The 14,635-nt window shown below is 37.7% G+C and overlaps 1 protein-coding gene across 3 annotated transcripts in view; it reads left to right on the top strand.

Moving 5' to 3' along the window:
* Positions 1–931: 931 nt before the first annotated feature.
* Positions 932–14,635, top strand: part of LOC149236744 (calcium-transporting ATPase 10, plasma membrane-type-like) — a 36,639-nt gene continuing 22,935 nt past the window's right edge. For 2 of the 3 annotated variants that reach the window (XM_089372486.1, XM_089372483.1), the window contains exons 1-4: positions 1,139–1,436; positions 4,777–4,831; positions 4,923–6,880; positions 7,054–7,212. In XM_089372486.1, the coding sequence (XP_089228612.1) occupies positions 1,260–1,436; positions 4,777–4,831; positions 4,923–6,880; positions 7,054–7,212 (2,349 nt within the window). In that variant the 5' untranslated portion in view covers positions 1,139–1,259. Of the gene's footprint in view, positions 1,103–1,138; positions 1,437–4,776; positions 4,832–4,922; positions 6,881–7,053; positions 7,213–14,635 lie in introns of those variants that run through there. The other variant, XM_089372485.1, reaches the window with a different exon arrangement.

The following is a 14,635-nucleotide window of genomic DNA, read 5'->3' as shown; positions in this document are numbered from 1 at the left end:
ATTTATGAAATAGTTGCAGCGTGAATTTTAGTCTTCTTGTTGGATGCCTAAGTGGTTGGCACAATGAGATGTTATACCCTCCACTAGTTTCAAATCCCAACGGGGGCATTTTTTTGTCCATTGTGATAAGACTCAAGGAAAGTATGCTACCCCACTATTGTAAAGTCTCAACGCTTTGCCTAGTCATAAATTCCTAGTAATCTGGCTTAAGAGCTGTTGGATATACTCTTGGTGTTATAGTGACAACCACTAGATTTACTCTTGGGCCTCACCCACATTACTCCAACAAAATACCAATTCACCATAATAATAATAAAAAAAAATATTAATTAAAAATCTGGTTAATCTACCTATAACATAAGTGGTAGATAATTATATTAAACTTATGAATATTAACAAAGTCCTTTTATCTCGACCTTAACAATCCTCCCTAATAAAAAAGAATCTACCCAAAATATATATATATGTTTCTCCAAATATTTATATTGTTATTGTTGTGCAAAGTGAAATTAGATATTAACCAATAAAAAATATTATAAAAACAATTATTTTTAAATTCACAATATCCGCCCAATGTGCAAGATTGCAAAAATGAACTTAATTTTTTCTTCTTCAATATTTATAATTAAATTAAATTTATATTATATCTTTTTAATTAATTATTTATTATAAATTGCCATGAAACAAGAAGTTAAAGAAACATACACTCATAAAATGGGACACCATCCTACCTCCATAAATATTTAAATCTTAGCGCGATAGCCGCCCAAATTGAATGGTGGCCAATGCTGCCGTCCGTATTCCCGAAATAAACAGGACCAGCATAAAATTCAAACTTGACGCTTCGGCGGTGTTACAGATTGTCAACTCTAAGAGAAGCCGTGTTACAGATTGTCAACTCTAAGAGAAGACCCGCCTCTGCCTGATCTCTACCAAATTCCCAAGAAAACCGTACACACACCGTTACGGTAATTCAATTGCCTTATCACACCACGTGCACCATATAGGAGCCATTTCAGTCAAAACCATTCCACTAACCACGGGCCGACATTGTTGATTTCCATCCAACGCGGGCCGGCATTGTTGATTAGTTACCATATAGGTAACTAATTTGATCGGGTTTCCGTAAATTCTATCCTTTAAGAAATTGATATTAGAATTTCAATGTGTACGCCTTATAACCGGTCCAGGCTTCGGGCTTTCTATGTTTTCACGCACTCAAATCTCTACTGTTTTGGGTGTTAGGATTGGTTGTGGAGATGGAGCAATTTTTGAATGAAGAGTTTGGAGCAGTCAAATCCAAAAATTCCTCAGCAGAAGCACTTGCCAGATGGCGCAAGCTATGTTTCTTTGTGAAAAACAAAAAAAGGAGATTCAGAAATACGGCCAATTTGTCAAAGAGAGCCGAAGCCAAAGAGATGTTGAAGAAGAATAAGGTACTATTTCTCTGGCTCCGTCAGTTATGTTGCTTGTATGACTATGAAATGGAATGGTGTATGACTTATGCTTGTTACTAGCAGAGGCGGAAACCTTGTTTTTTATTTTTCTGGGCGACAGTGTACATCAAATGCCACATACATTAGGAAGGACTGATAGGATTTGAGCAACCAACAATTTTGGTGATACTATTACAATAACAGATAGTTTGTACTTATCCTTTATCACAATTCATAGCCTGTATAGATATAAATTCAGTAACCCAGAAATTGTACTAATGAATTTCAGCAAACCCAATTTTCTAGCTATATATCTCAGAAACCTACAAAGCATAGTGAATACTTCATCAATTCAAAGTCGTGGTTAAGTTACTGAGGGCCATTTTCTCTGTATCGTTGTTAGTCTGCAGTTTGTGTTATGCATTGTTTGGAGGCTGGTAGAAACTGAGCTCCTGCTTGCGAGGCCTATGTTTATTAGGAGCCAGGGTTTATAATGGTCCCAATCTCCAAAATATAACAGAGGTTTATGCACTGTTTGGTTCTGTGTCAATGCTTTTTGTAGGCTATTTGGTTATGCCATTGAGGTGTACTGAACGTTTGTTCTTCTTGCTAACAGTTGAGAAACAGGGCCCAGAGCTGCCAGGTTTTAACTTTATAACTAGCTTGAATGATATTTTGAAGGAAACAATACTGTCGTAATTGAGAGCTTCTTTTTCAAGTTCGTCATACTGAAGCAGAGCTTGACCATAAATTCCAATCTTCTATCAGGTGCTTCTAGATCTCGTATCATGGCCCGTGTGTTGCGTGCAAGCGTACTGTTGTTTGGAGTTTGCATTTGTCAAACTAGGGTGACAAAACTCGTCCATAAATTTCTGCTCCAGGTCCAAACTAAAATATCTAGCGAAGCCGAAACTGGAACATTCATCTTTTATAATAAAAATTTGAATGTCAAATGTACAAGTAAATCCATAGAATATATTTTCAGAGAAGAAAAAGGGAATTCAACTCTATGATCATATTATGAAATATAGAGACGGGTCTGGCAAACTATTCTCTGCAAAATGCAGCGCATTATCCTAATAGCATGTCTCAGCTGATCACAATTCAAGCATGTGGTGGGTATTTACAAAACAAATATCTGGAACTGTCCTCATCTTAAATTAACATAATTTACGTAATTTAGACTAATCTTGATCAATCCTACCCTAGCTTCCATGCACCTTGACATTGATCCCGGGAAGTTGGTCAGCTTGACATGGATCGGGAGACAACTGCGAGCTTCATCTCAATGGCGTGGGTCCCAAGCGCTTGCCAATCCTTAACATTGAATATTATAAAACATTGCCATGCGTCTTATTAATAGTAAATACGTAATTTTCAAAATTACATACCATTTATGGTGGCACAAAAATAGGGCTTAAGGCCAACTTTTTCAATTAATCTATAGGGATATCAGACATAAATCTGTGAATTGCGGATTTTATTAGTGAAATGCTACTTTTGTTGGCAGGTGTGACCTAGGTTCGATGGCTTTGTGCATGACAAACAATCCTTCAACTGCGATAGTGGGGTGTAACAAGTGACATTGGTCAATCGTGTTGGACGCAAGACCTGTTTAGTCTTTAGGTATGATTACTAATTGATCGCATTAGTGTTATAAACAAAGTTAAATGACCATCAGCACTAAGTTTGTTGGGCACCTTCTGGGGAAGATATATATTTTACATAACTGGTGGTAGGAATCCACCCTTATTTGTACATAGTAACATATATATGCACTTCTGATGCCTTAGAAGCTGTGTGCTTGTGTGTGGGTGTTTAATGTTATGTATTGCTTATTTTCATTGCAGATCACAAGTTTTTCCCATTTGACAGCTTCGATAACCAAAACACATTAAATTCACTATCATTTAAAAGTTATATGTGTTGAGAATTCAATAGGGCAATGAATATGTTAATTCTCTTTGTTAAGATAGGGGGTTTAAGATTGTCTATGTGACCAATTTATGGGGTGCCCTATTCTACAACAATTGTCGATAGGTTACTTCATCTTTTTATTGGGAGAAGTATTGGAGCACATTAGGGAATTTATATAGTTTGAAGAAGACAATGGGTGCATGTGCACTCCAACATATGTTTTATTTACATGTAGAGGGAGGAGTGGTTGAAGGGACAGACAAAGATGTGGGATGTGTTTCCTATGATATGGGTTTGGACAACAATGTTGAGTTGGAATTAGCCAACTTGGATCTTATTGAATTAGTGTTAGATCCAATCACTTTGAATAATGGTGATCCTCTTGAGGGGTCATCCTCCACGCCGACAGATGCAAATAATAGATTGGAAATAAAGGAGGATGGAGGAGAGAGTTGAGAAATTGGTGGTGATTTTGATCATTCTAGAATGGAGGGGGACCATTGGTGGTGATGAGCTATGAGATTCTTCTAACTATGGTTCTAGTATGTACCCTATTTTGTATTTTCCATTTTCATTTCCAGCTACAGTATAAGTGCCTCAATATCGATGTAATACAGTATAATTTTGATGATATTAAATGAGTTGAGAAAACTGCAGTTTATGGTTCTAAACCTCTATTTTATGACGTGTATTGAATTTTCTAATTTTTTGTGTCTGATCATCACTGATGTAGTAACTAGTAGTATCATTTTTTTTTGTAAATGTTCTCATTTCCAAAAAATTGGATGTTAATGTTATATTGTTCATATATATATATATGGAGAGAGAGAGAGTCTCACCTTGGTCTAGTTTCTGGAATCAATGTCCCATGTCAGATAATCACATTCACTTGTTCTCCGTGTACCATGTCTCTGTGTCATGTGACTTAGAAGGATGCCAATGCAAAGCACTATTCGAAGGTGTTGATCAGGTTGTATGTTCAGGCTCAGTAGGGAAGCTATAATGAAACATAAATTATCGTCATAAGCAAAATTTTGCAGCTAATTCTGTTTTCTTTTTGCCTTCATTAACAATTTCAAAGTACACCTTTGAACATTGAAACCTTCTTCTGATATATATACTTTATACAAGTGTACACCGCTGCACAACACAAGGGTGGATTCCTATGTGACCTTTTTGTTGCACTTCTCAGCTATTTCACTGGCTTTGTGATAATTTTTTCTTGATTTCTTTTTATTTATGTCAATATTTACATTTTTTTTTGTAAGTTTGTAGGATTTTTTTCAGGAGGAGGCAAGGGGAAAAAGAACCAGTTAATAAACAATTTATTGTGATAGATCTCCCAGCATAGCATTTCCGACATTCAGGGATTAACTCTTACGATAGCTTAACATTCTTTATTTCTTATGTTTCTTTGCAACAGGAGAAATTAAGGGTGGCTCTTTTGGTGTCAACTGCAGCTCTCCACTTTATCGATGGTATTTGAATTTCATATTTGAAGTTTGAACATATAGCATGGTTTTTCAATTCAGGTATATATTATTGATATCTGACAAGGGGGTGATGCAGGTGTATCTGCCCCTTCAAGCACCATTGTTTACAATACGCCGGAGGATGTTAGAGCAGCTGGGTTTGACATTGATGCTGATGAATTAGCATCGATAGTAGAAGGGCATGACATTAAAAAGTTAAAATGGCACAATGGAGTTGATGGAATAGCTGCTAAACTTTCCACCTCAATCACAGATGGTATTATTGCTAATGAAGATACTTTAATGCTAAGAATGAAGGTTTATGGTTTGAACAAATTTGATGAAAAACCACCTCGAGGCTTTTTGGTCTTTGTGTGGGAAGCATCTCAAGATTTGACACTCATAATTCTTGCAGTCTGTGCAGTGGTATCCTTGGGTGTTGGAATTAGTACTGAAGGCTGGCCCAAGGGTTCTTTTGAGGGATTAGGCATTCTTATCAGCATTTTTATAGTTGTGCTTGTGACTGCAGTCAGTGATTACCGGCAATCATTGCAGTTCAGAGATTTAGATAAGGAGAAGAAGAAGATATTTGTACAGGTGACAAGGAATGGCCGTAGACAAAAGGTATCCATGTATGACTTAGTTGTTGGAGATTTAGTGAATTTATCAATTGGGGATCTAGTTCCAGCAGATGGGATTTTCATTTCAGGTTATTCTCTACTTATAAATGAATCAAGCCTAACAGGAGAGAGTGAACCAGTAAGTGTGGGTAGGGATAAGCCTTTCCTTTTGTCAGGAACAAAGGTCCAGGATGGCTCTGGTAAAATGTTAGTCACAACTGTTGGCATGAGAACTGGCTGGGGCAAATTGCTGGCAACGTTGACAGAAGGAGGTGAAGATGAAACTCCGTTGCAAGTCAAACTTAATGGTGTTGCAACAATCATTGGCAAGATAGGATTAACTTTTGCTGTAGTTACATTCATTGTCTTAACATTAAGGATGATTGTGGAGAAGGTAATCAGTCACCAATCATGGTCAGGAGCTGATGCACTTCGCATTGTGAATTTTTTTGCAACTGCAGTGACAATCATTGTAGTTGCAATTCCAGAGGGTTTGCCATTGGCTGTGACATTAAGCCTTGCTTTTGCTATGAAGAAGATGATGAATGATAAAGCACTTGTGCGGCATCTTTCAGCATGTGAGACAATGGGATCAGCAACATGTATTTGTAGTGATAAGACAGGGACCCTAACAACAAATCGTATGGTAGTTGTAAAGGTATGGATTACTAACAATGTCAAGAAGATTGGAAGTGTTAAGGAAGGTGAGAGTCTGAGATCTGAAATCCATGGAAGTGTGTTGAAATTGCTTTTGCAGTGCATATTCCAGAATACAGGGGGTGAGGTGGTGATTAGTGAAGAGGGAAAACTTGAAATTCTAGAGACACCGACTGAGTCTGCTTTGCTAGAGTTTGGCTTATCATTGGGTGGAAATTTTGCGACAGAGCGCAGTGAATCCAGAATAATAAAGGTTGAGCCTTTCAATTCTGTGAGGAAAAGAATGACTGTTGTGGTGATGCTTCCTGATGGAAAATACCGGGTTTATTGCAAAGGTGCCTCGGAAATCATCCTGAAAATGTGTAACAAGGGTCTAGATGGCAGTGGCAGTGTTGTTGCACTGGATGATGTAGCAAGTAGTGATCTTAACAATATCATTAATGGTTTTGCTGCTGAATCTCTTCGAACTCTTTGCCTTGCTTATATAGATTTGGAAGATTATTTTGATCCAGAGAGACAAACCATTCCTACAAATGGTTATACATGTATATGCATTGTTGGCATCAAGGATCCCGTGCGTCCTGGTGTCAAAGAAGCTGTTGAATTCTGTAGAACTGCAGGTATTACAGTGAGGATGGTCACTGGTGACAATATTAACACAGCGAAAGCAATTGCAGCAGAGTGTGGCATTTTAACAGATGATGGTGTGGCAATTGAAGGACCTGATTTTCGTGTAAAGAGCGAAGAAGAGATGAAGACTCTGATACCAAAAATTCAGGTACAGTTTTATTGTTTGGGATGCTTGTTTACTGTGACAATCTGAAGTCGAAAACATTTTTGGATTTTGAAAGCAATTATTGAAACAATATTTTATAATTTTTTTTGCAAAAGAAATAGTAATAATAACTTAGGCGGAAAAATCTTTAAACATTTCTGACCTTATGGGTGCAGGTTATGGCAAGATCTTCACCATTGGACAAGCACACCTTGGTGAGACAGTTGCGCACAACTCTGGGAGAAGTTGTTGCTGTGACAGGTGATGGCACAAATGATGCACCAGCTTTGCATGAAGCTGACATTGGGCTTGCTATGGGCATAGCTGGGACTGAGGTTTGGACTTCCCATAATAATTTTCCCTTATACTCCTGCATGCATTGAATAAATGTCACAAATTTTGATGACATACATCACTGATAAGCATGAGTCTGTGAGATATCTTTGTATCAACCTTCTCTATTTTACATTACCATATATGACTTTGTCAAATGATTTTACATGGTAGAGTGATCATGTCATTGCTAGAGATACCGTGTTTGATATTTTCATGTTTTATTGAGTTACAACTGTCTTTGTGCCATTTAGTCTGAATTAAATTATAGTCATTTGGATGATGCCTAAGCATATAAATGAATTGGAAAACTCTCTTAAACATTACTATGATGAGAAAATATGCATTTTCTTATTTAATGGAAATGCTGATAAAGAGAAGGCTGCTGAAATAGATGGAAATCTGAATACAATCATAAATTGAAATCTGCATTCCTTTTTGCCAATGCCAGCCATTTGTCGGCCTGTTCTGAATGCATATTCTGATATAGGTGCCACATTATGAATTTTAGCAAATTTTTCTTTTATGTAACTTAGTTTTTTTTTACCTCACAAACTAGCAACATTTGATTAAAATCCAAAAAAATGCTTCTAGCCTATTGCCAACTAAGATGGAGGCCTATGTCAGTTTACCAACCCTCTTCACACTTTGGGTTGGTTCTTCTCCAACTCAAGGATGGCTTCCCTAAGAGGTAGGATTGCTAAAACTTAGGCAATATTGTCTCAAGGTGAAATGAAGAGTAGCTTCAACAAATCAATTGTGTAGTATAGAAAAATGAAATGATGATTGACAGATCAATCCTAGTGCCTATCCATTAGGCAAGGAGTCAAAGAATCAAACTGAGTGATGTATTTATATATGATTAAGGCATGAAAGAGCTGAATGAATACATCTACAATCTTCCTTATCTTGTTAATATCAAGATGTGAAATTTACTTGGAGAACCAATTTAAGGAGAACCTCTAAAGATAGCATGACAGTGAGTTTATTAAATGGAAAAATAAGTTCCAGCCCACTTAAATTAGGTGCTTTGGCCATCAGAATGATATTTTTGTCAAGTAGAAATCAATCATCAGAAAGAAGATAGGTACAATCTTATCCATGCATTAGACCTCCAAAGCATATCCTCTTGCAAGGATTTCCATGATAGCGCGACAGTGAGTTTATTAAATGAAAAAAAAATTTCTAGCCAACTCAAATTAGGTGATTTGGCCATCACTATGGCATTTTTGTCAAGTAGACATCAACATTATTGAAAGAGAAGTTGATCACCGGCAAGAAGATAGGTACAATCTTACCCATGCATTATACCTCAAAGCATTTCCATCAATAACATTTAACAAGTGAAGCCCCATGCATACACTTCATAGGAGAGAAAACTTTCTACTTGCATTGCACTCAATATATTTGATTAAGCTTTGGGGGAAGATTTCCCAAATTTAACAATCCAAATGGGGGAGAGACCAAGCCCTTATATAGGTTTGGGATCAACTCTTCTTACAATAAAGAGGGAATTGTTTTCCCAGATGCATTAGTTCTCAAAGGAATACAATAAAATATTACATTTCTAACTTCCTCAACAAACTCTTTAGTAATAGTAGAAAATAAATTGTTGAAATGCACTTTACTCTCTTAGAAGAAATAAAATAAGCATCCTCTTCTCCAGGGAAAACAATATAATAGAGGAACTTACTCTTATAAGAAGTCAATAATGAATAGAATAGTGAATTGGCTACGTTGAATTACTCCTCACAAGGAGTTAGACCATGCCAACAAGCTCAAACATCCTCCAAAATGCCCACAAACCAAGATCTAAGGAGATCATTCTAGTAAAGATGAAATAGATATGCATATAGATATAAGGCGCATCTCCCAATGAAGTATTGGATCCATGGAATGTGAAGTCAACTGTAAGAGTTCACCTAATCACAACGATTCATTATATTGGTCAATCGAGGGGATGACCCCATGTAATGCATGAGCCTTGTCACAGAAAAAGTGGCAAACCTTGGCCGATGACAATAATCAAGTCATCTAATTTAAAGGCTATGGCATCCATATATTAATGCTAATCTTTCAGAAGTCTTTGTGAATTGAGGCTTCTGTGAGGAGAGCTATTTAGAGATTCTACTTCTGAATCCATCACATTAGGATTTATTCTTGTCACGTTTTGAACCAACTAATGTGTTTCATCATTAGGACAAAGAGATGAAGAAAATCTGATCAGGTTACAAGATTAAATAGGAGAGGGACAAAGAAAGCTAACAGGAAAAGTCAAAATAACTGTTAGACAAATAAAAGGTCAAAAATATAGCCGTTGGACAAATAATTAATAGATTTTTTTTTCTAGAAATAAGACATAAAGAACAAGTCAAAGGTAAAAGAATAATTAAAATAAAAAAAAATTATTATAAAGAAGGGGGGAAATCAATCAAAATAAATTATATACTAAAACCATATTAATAATAGGGGAGGGACTAATAATACTATAAAATAACATTAGTAATAAAGGGAAAAAGGATTATTAAAGTCATATACAAATAATAAATATAATAATAATATTACTAATATTATTATAAAAATACTATTAGTAATAATAATATTATTGATATTATAGTAATAGTATTGATATTATTAATCTTATAGTATTAGTAATAATATTATTACCGTAGTAATAATAAAATTACTAATTCTATAAGATTAATAAATTGGGAGGGAATAATAATTCCATTTGATAAATTAAAGCTACCAAAAGATGGGGGGTAACCTAATAATAATAATGATAATAATATATAAAAGCATTTATTATAAATACGGGGAAAAAGAATAAATCAAATACTAACATTATTACTAATAGGGGAGGGAATAATAATATAAGTAGTAGAAGTTAAATTAAAGGAAAGATGATTAACAATGATGATTAAGAAAGGAAGAGAGGGGGAGATAGAAGACCCCCCAAATAAAGGTGGGTGGGTGGGTGGGTGGGGGGGGGGGGTAAATTCATGAAGAAAAAAAATTGAGAAGAGAGAGCAAGAATTTAGTTTCGACTAATTTCATCCATCATCGCTATCATTTCCAATTGCAAGTGGCTTCATAAAAATGACATGCTTTGTGTAAAAAATTGCCATGACTTCATTTTGTATCCTCATTAATCAGTGAATGAATTTACAATGAGCAATGAAGCTCAATAAATAATACAAAAGTATTTACAGAATCAGCAAGATTCTACTAAGAAAATAGAAACAACAAGTTTCTAATAAGAAACTGCTAATAAGATCATAGACGATCTTATCTACATAAATGAGCATTAAACACTAAAAATAGCATTATTCTAATACCCTCCCTTAATGCTCAATCTATTTACAACATCTATAGACCCTCTGAATTTTACAAACTTATCAGGACCAAGGGGCTTAGTGAAGATGTCTGCTGGCTGCTCCATTGTGGAAACATACAACAACTGAATAGATTCGTCTTCAACAAGTTGTCGAATGTAGTGACAATGGGTTTCCACATGCTTTGTTCGTTTATGGAAGACTGGGTTCTTGGCGAGTTTGAGCACTCCCTGATTATCACAGAACATGGGAGTAGGACTGGCTTGGGAAACATGCATATCCGCAAGCATGCATCGAAGCCAAACTGCCTCACAAGTTGCCTTAACTGCTCCCCGATACTTGGCTTCTGTCGAGGAGAGAGCCACTGCCTACTAATTGCCTGAATAAAGATTCATCCACAAGTGGTGAGGATGACTGAGCTGAAAGTTTGAGCCCTGGTTCCATAGGAGTCGTGGCAGGTTTGCAATCCTGCATTCTGAACCTGTCCACAAGACTTCTGGCATACTTGGATTAAGAGAGAAAGATGTTGTTCTCAGTCTGCCAGACTTCAACCCCCAAATAGTAATGAAGAAGTCCCAAATCTGTCATATCAAAAGTGCTGAACAAATCCTGTTTGATCCCATGGATCAAATGTGTTGAACTGCCAGTAATGATAAGATCATCCACATAGACAACCACAAACAAAATATCATCACCAGTATGTTTGATATATAGGTTTGCATCAGATGGACTCCGCTGAAAGCCATGATCTGTTAAGTACTTATCAATTTTCATGTACCAAGCTCGAGGGGCTTGTTTAAGACCATAGAGTGCTTTGACTAATCTACAGACTTTCTGTTCTTGACCGGCAACCTTGAATCTTGGAGGCTGCATCATCTAGACTTCTTCCTATAAGTCACCATTCAGAAAAGCACTCTTTACATCCATCTGATGGACTTTCCAACTGAATTGAGCTGCTAAGGCAAGGACGAGCCGTATGGTACTCATCTTGGCTGTAGGAGCAAAGGTCTCCTCATAGTCTATGCCTTCCTTCTGTGAGAACCCTCAAGCAACAAGGCGAGCCTTATACTTGTCTAGGGTTCCGTTAGCTTTGTATTTCACTTTATACACCCATTTGCAGCTAATGGGTTTCTTCCCTTCAGGAAGATCAGAAAGGGTCCAAGTGTGATTCTTCTGAAGACTTTGGAATTCAACTTCCATAGCCTGTTCCCACTCAGGTATACCCTTAGCCTCTGAATAGGTTTGAGGCTCAAAAACACTGTGTAGGTTAGCCATAAGAGCAAAGTTAACTGTGGGTTGTTGTTTGCTCTTATTTCTGGAAGTTCTACCTTTAAGGAGCTCATTATCCCGGAGATCACCAATAGTTTTAGCCCACCATTTAGGACAGAGAGTAGAAGAACCAATATCTGGAGTAGGTGGAGGAGGCTCAGGAACAACAGGAGCAGCGAGAGGAGGATTATTTTTCAAAGGGAACTCAGGTAGTGCATCATCAAATGCTGATGCTGCATCATCCCTCCCATCAAGTGGACCTAATGGAAGAAGAACACTGTGAGGCTGATCCTGAGAACACTGCTCAGAAGAAGGGCACTGAAAGAATCCTCTGTCTTCATCAAATACTACGTCCCGACTGAAGATAAGACGATCAATGTTTATATCTATCAGCCTATAGGCTTTGTGGTGATCATTGTACCCTATCATCATGAGTTTCTGGCTTTTGGAATCCAACTTAGAGTGCTTAGCAGCTGGAATCCAAGCATATGCAACCGAGCCAAACACTTTGAGGTGACTGATCGTAGGCTTACGGCCAGACCAAACCTCTTTTGGAGTCTTCCCCTTCACAGCCTGAGTAGGTGATCGGTCAAGAAGATAGACAGCAGTAAACACTGCTTCAGCCCAAAATTTGTTCGGAACATTCTTGTGTTGTAACATGGAACGAGCCATTTCAACAACCGTACGGTTGCGACGTTCGACAACATTGTTTTGCTGAGGAGTGTAGGGTGTAGTGAACTGGCGTTTGATGCCATGGGTATCACAGAAGTTGGAGAAAGCAGAAGAACAAAATTCCCCCCCCCCCGTTATCTGTCCTAAGAGTTATGATATTACAACCAGGCTCTTTTTCAACTAAGGACAAACTTCTGAAAGATACTAAATACATCAGATTTATGTTTTAGAAAGTACACCCACATCTTTCTACTGAAATCATCTACAATAAGTAAAAAATATTTGCAACCAGTCACTGAAGATGTATTCATAGGACCACAAATATCAGCATGAATTAACTGGAGTACCTTAGATGCGTGCCAAGATTCGCCATCCTTGAATGAAGACCGATGTTGCTTGCCAGCTTGACAGGCGCTGCACACTCCCAAATGCTGAGTTTGAATATCAGGTAACCTTGACACAAGTCCCTCCCGAGATAGCTGAGAGAGGTACTGAATGTTTAGATGCACATATCGCTGATGCCACAGAGTGCTGATGGGAGAAACACGAGTTGCTAGAGCCACTTCTGGAGAATCACCAGTGTCAAGAAGCCTGTATAGACCATGATCCTCTAGGCCAACAACAACTGTAAGACGAGTTTCCTTGTCAATAATGGTGCACTTGTGCGCACTGAACACCACATCAAGTTGAGGAGAGTTCCTCGTAATCTGATTGACAGACAGCAGATTAATTTCCATACCAGGAACATAGTACACATTCAGGAAGATGAGTCTGCGCCCATCAGACTGGATCTGAACTGTACCTCTGCCAACCACTGTGTACTCTTCACCTCCGCCAAATACCACAGAATCACTGAAAGATGAGAAGTCAATAAACCAGTCACGCTTGTGAGAAAAATGACGTGATGCACCACAGTCAATGTACTAGGCAGAAGACGGGGCATGATCTGAGGGCCTCTTAGCCATAAAGGCGTAAAAGGCAGATTCCTTCTGCTCGGAATGTTCTGCAACATTCGCTTGCTGATGAGACCCTCCCTGCTTCTTCTGTTCAAAAGCATCATCTGTCGGCAATGTTTCTTCATGTGGCCGAACTTACGACAGTAATTACACTGCACATTTTTCTTCTTAGCAGGATCAGGACGCTGAGAAGAACCTTTTTGCTGAAAGGACTGAGAGGACTGATATTTGGTAGTAAAAGCATTTTCTGAGGAAGCTGATGAAGCACCACTACCAAACCGCTGTTTCCAACGATCCTGCTGTAGGAGTTTGGTGCATAACTCCGGAAACTTCAGATCAACATTAGTGGAGGTAATGTTGAGTGTTTCTATGAACTGTTCATAAGGTTTTGGTAGACTTTTCAGAGTGATGACTACCATATCTTCTTCCTCCATGGTTCGACCAATGGCTTCGCGCTGATCTCGAATGTCTTTAATCTTGTTAAGATGTTCCTGTAAAGACATACGTTTGTCCATCATGATGAAGAACAACTGATTCTTTAGGAAGAAAGCTCTGCTCTTGTCGGATGTCTCGTGCAATTCCTTCAAATGTTGCCAGATTTCTGCAGCTGTCTTGCTAGAAGGAATCTGTGGTAACTGATCATCAGTCACAGAGAGTTTGAGAAGCATAACAACCTCTCGATTTCGATCATCAAACTTATCTTGATCTGTACTAGGTGTATTAGGATTGAGCTCTTTGCCCAAAACGAGCTGGTCAAGACGCTTATATTAAAAAATGGTCAACATTCTATGTTTCCAGATGTTATAATTGGTGCCATTAAAGTTTTCATTGCCTTCTAACATCAGGTTGGTTAGTGAGGCCATCTGCATGTTTCCCAAGACACAGAAAACAACAAAGGAGTTTGGCACGGATTTCAATGCAGATGTCGGTTGATCCGGACAAAATCTGACAGGTGCTGGTGCAATATGAAATAAAACCAAAATGAAAACTCGGCCCTGCCAAGTAAGTAATTAAGTTCGCCTTTAGCAATATGTCCCTGTCTCCTCAATGATGTTTTTCATCATAAATTGTGTTTCACACATTCAGTTTTTTTTTTTCAAAGATGCGTCAGATGTTTCGTGACAAATACTCGGATTTCCGATATTTAAAAATACACAGAAGGCAAATCCGCCCAAAACAGAAGCACAAGACCC

Source organism: Pinus tabuliformis, chromosome 8 (assembly GCF_031772625.1).
Source record: "Pinus tabuliformis cultivar Carrire ecotype Pingquan chromosome 8, CPIR1, whole genome shotgun sequence".
Classification (NCBI taxonomy): Eukaryota; Viridiplantae; Streptophyta; class Pinopsida; order Pinales; family Pinaceae; genus Pinus; species Pinus tabuliformis.
Note: the sequence above shows the minus strand (reverse complement) of the source record. Positions and strands in the feature narration are given on the sequence as shown.